Source organism: Strix uralensis, chromosome 8 (assembly GCF_047716275.1).
Source record: "Strix uralensis isolate ZFMK-TIS-50842 chromosome 8, bStrUra1, whole genome shotgun sequence".
Lineage (NCBI taxonomy): Eukaryota > Metazoa > Chordata > Aves > Strigiformes > Strigidae > Strix > Strix uralensis.
Genome location: NC_133979.1, coordinates 10846787 through 10855559, shown reverse-complemented (window position 1 = coordinate 10855559; position 8773 = coordinate 10846787). Strand labels below are relative to the sequence as shown.

Genomic DNA, 8773 nt, shown 5'->3' with positions numbered 1-8773 from the left:
CTGCTTCACCGCTGCGGCCCTTCCTCCCCACCCAGCACCAGCAGTGGCGTCATCAACCGTGGTCTTCCCTGACAGCAGAGGAAGAAATGAGGCATGCAAGAACAGCGCTGATGGCTCCTGCTCTCTCTAAAGACGCTGTAAAAGGAATGGAGGGAAAGCTCCATTAAGCATGTGTGCTACATGTATTCCTCTCTCATCCCAGAGAGGGTTTCTTTTTTTAAAGTCTCTGTTAAAGATGATGTGCATGGCCTCAGCCAGGAGACACAAACACAGCTAACACCACGACAGCCCGACCACGCTGCAGTTCTGAATTTATTAGAAACAGCTGTCAGTACATCCTTCTAAAACATTACATGTCAATGTGCTTTATTGCAATTTTTTTATTGCATTTTTTCGATCTAGAGCAAGTAGGCCCAGGATGCTTAGTGTCTGGGATTTAAAAGCCCAACCATCTAGTAAAAGAAAGTACAGCAAAATTGTAACACACCTGGTGACAAGTACAGTGTTGCATTACTGAGCTAGAAACTACAGGATGACTTGTCTGAAAACACTAACATACAATTGGTTTCCTTATGAAGCAGTTTGTTTCTTTTCTTTAAAAGTTAAACTACATGATTTTTTTTTTTCTTTTTCTCCCCCCCCACCCCCCCACCCCTGACTACACCATAAACGACAGAGGAACAGGTTTTACACAAATAACAAACAAGAGTACCAAAGTTACATGCTGGAATTCATCCGGAAAACAAAGTATTTCAATAGCTTCTGGAGAAGCAGGTTCTTAACAGATGCAGTTTCCCTTAAAGAAAATAGAAGTCAAAGAAAAGCAGAAACATTAATGCAAAGGTTGTACAAAGGAGTGTGCTGTTATTTCAGCCCTCGATACAAGATCAAACACCCACTCATGCTTTACATTGAACCACACCTTATACAAAGAGTCCACTCACTAAGGGACACGTACCAACACCACCCATTGCACATCAGCTCTGGACAGGGGGTCTGGGGGTCTAATGAAACGTGCAAACGTTCACTGCATCTCACAGGAGAGCGAGAGGGTTTCTTTTGCTAAACCTTTGCTTGGAACAAAGTTGAATGCTTTGTCCCAGAGTAAGTAACACTCCAATTCAATTCGGTTTACAAATAAAGTAGTAACCCCCCAAGGAAATCCAGAGTTCGGCATTTCAGAAGCACATATGCAAGATGAACACAATAAACTCCTTTTCATTTGACAAAAACAAAGCCAATTCTGCCTAAACACATGGCAGAACGTGCTAACAGTGAATTTTGTTTTATTTTTAAGGGGCAGTGCCACTTACAGCTAATGCATATAAATGTGTACGTGAATATATTTTACATATATCTATATACATACAGTACATATACACACACGCACGCGCACACACACACACAGATGATGCAGACCATTACAATCCCATGGTGCAATAAACAGCCAGATATACAAAATTAACAGGTATCATCGAACATATCTTTGCTGGATGTAGAAGTCACTCACAAAAACAAAACAGACCAAAACCCCAACCAGCCGACCGAACGTGAACCCCCACTGCACCCAACAGAGACCCGGGGGCAGCTCACGGCTGGCCCCAGCATCCTACAACTCCCCTGAAGCGATGAGACTGATGCTGGGGGGTGATATTCACCCTTGGAGACATTTTTTGTCTTTGGATGCAATCATTTTTCCAAATGATCCCGAGCCCCTTGCTACGAGCACTTGGAAAGCACGTGGGTACAGCACTGCTGAATAGAGAGGGAAACATCCCCCTTTCATTTGCCCACGCTGATTTCACAGAAGCAATCCCAAGGGAAGGTGGTGGAGGGAGGCATCAAATTAAAGCTGCTTTCTCTAATACAGGTTGATCAACGAGGCATTTTTTATATCAATAAGGGCCTGTCCTCACTTTTTTTTTTGCCTCTCAAGCTCATCTTACATTTTTTAAAGGCAAATTTTAGAACAAATGGTGAGTCTAGTCATAAAACATGGCAAGCCTATGCCAATGGCAATTAAAAAAAACCAAAAAGCAAATTCTGCATTAATTGTATGGAGCCAGCCCCAAAGACCAGCACTTCAAGCACTGCAATCATCTAAACAGTTAACAAGCTAAAGCTCCCTATCTGCCCCTGTGAACAAATAGGAAGGAGTTGAAAAGATTTCAAGAGAGATTTTTTTTTCCCTTCCCATTCGGTGGAAAGTATTTCTGCCCACAGAATGCAAGATTCACAAAAATGTTGGACAAACTTCATCTAACCCCATCCAAAGCTACTCCTCACGCAGTACTTAACTAGCCGAGCTGCTTCACGAACAGGCCCACGTTTATTTGGGCTAGTAACTCGGTTCCCTTCTGGCTGCAAGGGTTGTGCCAAGGGAAACGAGGGGATCAGCAATGCAAGTTCCCTTCCAATACAGAAAGAGGAGCAAGTCCTTAAGGACTTCTATTAACTTCCTGACTATTTCCTTGCACGCACATTTAAGGAGAGTACAGCCAATGATTCTAAAGGGAAGGGTCTGCTCTGGCATGTCCTCTTTCTTTTGTGGTTCAAGGCAGAGGTCCTACTTCATGGTCTGTCTACTGCTGCATCAAACTACAACCAGAGGGATGCTTTAGGATGCTGACCCTTCCTCTTCATTAAAGCTATTTGCTTTGAACACTGAATTTGAGCAAGCCTAAGCCCCCTCCCCTCACAGCATCTTTGTTCTTCAGGAATGTTATTTTGATTTTTGCTGTTCCAAAAGCAGAGGTTGTAAATCAACATAAGGAAACTACACCTACGAAAATCTGATTTTAAACATGATCTAAACAAAACAACCCCCAACACATCATAGTGCTTTGTAAAACTGCATTTTGAACCTGTCTCTTACCCCTCCTGATCCACAAGCAGTACCTGTTTCATGTCTGCACAATGCAGCAAGCATACAAGACTCACTAACATTTCAGATTTTTATTCCCTGTTAGTGTAACAAAAATAAAAAATAAACAGACATTCAAAAACAGAAGCAAGATTGTTCAAGTACCAAATAAGGGGCTTTTCCAAACTTAAGATGTGACACTCCTATAGCAATTCTGCTGTTTTAAACAGCCACAGCGTTCAGTTACGGACATGGTGCCACCCAAGCCTGCAGAGAGCCCAGGATTTGGGGCAACCCAGACCCTCCTCCTTCCCCTGTCCTCCCCAAAACAGCACTAAGTGTCAACATTCATTTCCACAGTCCCCATTACAGTTGCCTGGCTTTGCGAAGGACAAACTTTGATTTTTGCCCCGCTGTGACTTGACTTCAGGTATGATTAAATACAAGCTCTTTTCCTGGGAATGGCTTTCAGTTGTGGAAGTCTTGCTTACACTAGTGTCAGCGAGAAAAGAATCAGGCCCATCACATTAAATGGAAAACTTCTTGACCATCTGCCACATCAAAAGAGATGAGAATGGAAAGAGCATTTTATTTTTGGCATAAGACAGAGGGCTGTACTGGATAGAACTCTAGATTGCAACTACCAACGACGCAAAGCAGCAACCCAATCCACTGCTGATGAGAATTAAAAAAAACAAAAACCAAAGTACAACCCACAAATCTAGAGCACTCCAGTATCAGAAAGTGGCCGGTCAACATATTACTGCTTCACATACTAGTGAAGCGTCTGCCAGGACACCCCTCTGTTTCTAGATTGGTTCTTCCCATTCTAAGATTACTTGTAATCAATAAAGAAACTAGTGGGAAAAGATTTATAACTTACTAACTTCAAAAACATGGCACTCGTGGCTGACACAATGGGGCCAATGGCAACTGTGGAAGTAGACCTGATTTCCATCCATACGAATACAAAATACTGAATCACCCCTGATCCCTGCAAATATACTTCAGAACAGATTAGAAGAAACTGTGCATATTTGAGTTTCAACATTCCCCCCACCCCCATTTAACACTGTGCAAAAGTTATTTATTTAACTCTACATATATATTTAATACAATATGGGTCAACGAGATCAGTACTCCTCTAACTGCAGTCCGATAACAGACAGCTGCTACAACAGTGAGACTATTTCCCCCTTTCCTCCTCCCGACGTTTTGACTCTTGAAACCAAAACCTTCTTGCATCTTACTGTTTCAAAAGAACTTGAGTTCCTTTGTTTTGCCTTTATGTTCACATTTCCTGTGTTTGTTTTAGGCTTAACAGCTGCTTTTCATACTAGGGTGTAATCCTGCACCTCACAGGCCCATTTCTGATTTCTCAGTCATGCAAGTGTAGACCAGCTCCTGGAAGCCGTGAGTTTTCTCACAGGTCTAACGCTACTGAGTGAACAGAATTAGGCCAAGCGCAGTGAGTGCGGCAGGGCGAAGCCCTTGCCCCATGGATCACACCAGCTACAAGTCAGACTAGTTTATATACATTTTTCATTTGCCCTACAAGTGCAAAATGGATGCAAAAGGAATTTGTGCAACAGCATTTGAGAGTCAAAGGGGAACAACTGTAGCAGTTCGGACTTAGGCACCTAAACCAAACACAGAGAGATACAGCGGCAAAACACAGACTCAGAGAGGTTGCTGAGGATAATGGAGCCAAATACAAGGAACATGGGCTTAGTCTGCCCATAGCCATGATCTGAAGGTTTGGGCAAAACAGAATTTCAAAGAATGCTTCAAGATGGCTTACTGGCTCCAAGTGCATCATTCACAGCAAATACATCACCTGCGATTAGCAAATGGATCTCGGAGAGCAAGGGGCCAGAATCCCAACTCACTCACACCACTATAAAGCCAAGCTACCTTCATGGATGCCAATGGAATTACACTGTATTTACCTTGGCAGAGCTGAGGCCGGAGCCTGGACCAAGACCTCACAGGATCAGTCAGATTCCACTACAGGGAAACTTCAGACAGTCCCACTTTGCTATCCCACTGCTGTCAGTACTGCGAGGGTGTGCCAGGATGTATGAGCCTGAAAGTAGACCTGCGCTTGTTTAAAACAAAACTGAGCCCTACCTAAAAACAGGGCAGATGTGAAACACTTCAGCCAGGTTGCCTCTGTCACAAAAACAGGATCAGAAATACGTGCCCCATCAGCCTCAAATGCTAACATTAAGAGGAGAGCCCAGCAACATTGCAAAGGCAGAGAAAACAATCAGACACTCCTCTCGCACAGGTTTTTCCACACACATGAGGCACCTGGCTATCATTTGTGTCTTTGAACTTATTGCCCTCATCAGACATTTGGAGTCAGCCCAACACCAAGGGAATGCTAGATGCACAAGAGGTGTGAGAAGGACAGCTTTACAGCTACCAGATTAGAACTGCAAATTATCCAAGAGGTAGGGCAAGTTTCTTTAAAAAGAAAAATTTCCATGTCCATATACCACTAAGGAATCCATTCCAGATTTTCACTACAAGCAAAGGCTACATCTCATTTTTCTTTTTCTTGGGGAGGAGGGAGAGAAGGGACACATGAGCAGATGTGGGTCACTTTGACATAGCAGCTTGTGTAAATTTTCTTCTCTCACCCAGTTTTGGCTAAGTTTTGTAGTGTTTCATTTAATTAGAAAAGTGGCATCTACACAATTCTTTGCCTGTAGATTGCACTCTGGCTGATTAGAAAGTGCCTAGGATGCGTCAGGGTCATTAGTGCAAAATAAAACATCTCACAGGCATGCCAGGCAACCAGACAACCCTTCCTGCAATGGCTGTCAGTGCTCCAGCCTTGTCGTTTCCCTGCTTGCAAATTCATGACATTCAGTGAAATAATACTTCTAGTGTAAACATTAAACATCAACAAGCTTGGCACTACTGCCCAGGCATAGAAAAAAAACCCCCATTTGAACAGGAAATAAGCCCCAGGGTCAGAAACAGGTCTAGAGCATTCTCAGACCTGCATGACTGTCTGCTTCCTGTCCCACACAATGGGTGCATTGCAAGGAAACTGCTTCCAGTAATAGGAACAAAAGTAACTTTCAAGGTTGCATACTGAACAATTACTTTGCCAGTTGCGCTTTGATGCCAAGTGGTTCAGTTTGCCAAATTTAGCTCTTTTTCATTTTAGAAGCTTAAGGAATGGAAATAAGCTGCTTTGTATACTTTCCAGGGAGGGGATTTATTGGATGATTGCTATACTTGATGAAGCCCAGGACTACCCACGCCAGTATTTGACAGCAGCCCTTGCCAAAGGATGGTACCAGACACCCAATAACTGAAGAGTACAGCTCTCTTCCCTTCCTGTGTTTTGCATCATGTCCAAAATAACTACAAGGGAATTTAGATTATACCAGTGTAAAATCTTGCTTAGCTGCAGTGGCATGAGAGTTCAGAACCTAGCTTGCAAAGAACAAATCAGAGATCTATAATTAGCATGCTCACTTCTATACAACTGGAAATGACTACACCTCATGGAAGAATTTGGTACAATAAGCCATCCAGAAGCATTCAATTGCATCTACCTCTTCCATACCAAAAATCAAGTGTTACAAGAGTCTGTCATTGTTCAGCAAGAGAACTGCAACAGATGAGTGCAAGCTTCATTCTAGTTTACATTCTGAAGCACAGTATCACTAAAAACCGAAAACAGAATCCCAAGCTGAGGAATGGGAGTAAGGGGGTAAGTGAAAAAAAAAGAGGAGTGAGCAATTACATCAGATCAGACAAATTTAGTGTTTTGAAGTCACACAATGTTTAGCTTTTCCTTTTATTTGTTTCAAGTTTTGGTGTAGAAAGTATGTGCAGATGCTAATGCAACCTTCCCCATAAGTGCTCAATCTAGCAACAAACAAAGTTTTGGTATGTTCAATTTGGTTATAAATGTTTCCTTTAAGTGAAGACCTGTAGTGCCATTGAAACCAAAACTTTGTTACTGTTGGCAAAAAAATAAAATAACTTTTCTTTACAAGCATTTTTCCATTTAAATAAAAACCTGAAGCTTTCCCATGATTCCTTTGGTCTTCTCTCACCAAATTCCATGCTACCTCAAGACAAGCCCTCTTTTGGAAGTTCGGCTGAATCGCAGTGAAGCTGCTAAAATTAACAGAGAAGAATTGCTGTGGTAGAGTTTCCCCCCTAGTTTCTCGGGAGTTTAAGACTGAAAGACATTACTGATGCCTCAAACAGAGGCTTCAAATTGTCTCTACAAGAACAAGAGAAAACAAAATCCAATTAGAAGTTCCACTGAAGGTGCCTGGCAAAAAATTATCTCCATAAAATGATGTTTTGCTTCCAGTATTTTTGTATGCATTGTGTTGAGTTTATTCCCCTCATAAGGAAACAAAAGTATCAGTGTAAAAGCACAGCTGAGCTTTTAAGGTAGCACCAGGACACCTACACCCAAGTTGTCGTCTTGTTGCTGCTAGGCCTCTTTTTGATTCACATTCACAGAATCACTTCTTGTGCAAAACAAGCAGTCTAAGGAGAAAGAATGCCCTCCAAGTTCTAATAAAAATTGTAGAAAAGAATCCAAGATAGCCAACACTTTCCTCCTCCCCAAAATTTATCTGCAGAGAGAGGGGGGCATCTGTGCGTAGACAGGATAGGCAAGCCTGACATTTAGGGAATCATTGTGTTGGACAAGGGATGTTTGCTGGTAATGAAGAACCAAATCCTTAAGCGTGCTGTACAGGTTATATGGTTCTGCAAACCCGTAACCTCTTGGAGTGCTGTAGATCACACAGTGTTTCACTTCTCCATCAGCTCTGCAAGGAAAGGAAACAGGAGAGTTCAGCATCAAAGGACAAACCCAAAGTGACACTCTATTAACAATCAACTAACGCAGCAACCCTGCCAGTCACTAAATTACATAATGGAGGGCCCAGTACATGCAAGTAGAGGAGATTAATATAGTCTGTGAAGAAACAGTGCTTCAGGGCATGCGATTAAACACTCTTGCATAATAATCCACATAAGAGGCCTCTTCTATCCCAGCAGTACAATTCCCTACTGCATTGTTCTCCAAATGTTTCTTGGAAAAAAAGTCAAGAGCTTAACCAAGACGATAAGCACCTGAAGTCAGCAACGACTTTATGCTCAACTTATCTGGAAACCTTTCCACTAAGTGAAGCAGCCAAAACCCACAAATTCTCAGGACCTACAGAGTATTTCATGAAATAGAGCACTAACCTTCAGTGTGCATTTTTTAATGTTAAGCATGGCATGGGTTCAAGCTGGTTCATTATCTGAAGTCATAGCAACTGAGTCCCTAACTTGGCAAAGCAGTTACTGCAACACAGTATTTCCAAAGCTGCTAGAAAAAACTTATCTGCCAGAAAGATCAAGTATTATGTAATCCCTGTATTGGAGCCTATTACAATCCAAGTCATATGTAGGAACAGGTTACGTTATGCCATCCCTTTGCTAGCTTGTAGTATGATACCAACCAAGCAGAAGTATCTGATGCACCCATCCCTTCAGTGACTGAGACAAACAGTATCTTGAACATACCATCTTCAGTTACCTTGAGGTGATATACCTTCACATATTCATTTCCCAGACTTGCTTTCAGAAGCAATTAACCTCACGTGAAATAAATCAGTGAAAGCCATTTTGCACTCCAGAACAGGCTTGAAGGGTTTTTAGATAATGGAATCAGAGTATTTCTGATCTCCATTACAATGGCATAAAATGAAGTGAAACACAAGAAATCAAAGCAAGGCTGTGTGAATGTCATAAAAACTACTGCTCTCAAATAATATCTGCTCTGAAGCATCACCACCGTTATCTTAAACATACAAGAGAAAGCATCTAGAGTTGGCCATGTCTGAAAATAAGAACAGAAGATGTTACAGCTTT

General features: G+C 42.0%; 1 protein-coding gene across 2 annotated transcripts in view; it reads right to left on the bottom strand.

Annotated features, from left to right (window-relative positions):
- Positions 1-294: 294 nt before the first annotated feature.
- PIK3R3 (phosphoinositide-3-kinase regulatory subunit 3) overlaps positions 295-8773 on the bottom strand; it is an 81731-nt gene continuing 73252 nt past the window's right edge. For both annotated transcript variants that reach the window (XM_074876147.1, XM_074876148.1), the window contains one exon: positions 295-7680. In XM_074876147.1, coding sequence (XP_074732248.1) covers positions 7479-7680 — 202 coding nt within the window. In that variant the 3' untranslated portion in view covers positions 295-7478. The remainder of the gene's footprint in view (positions 7681-8773) is intronic.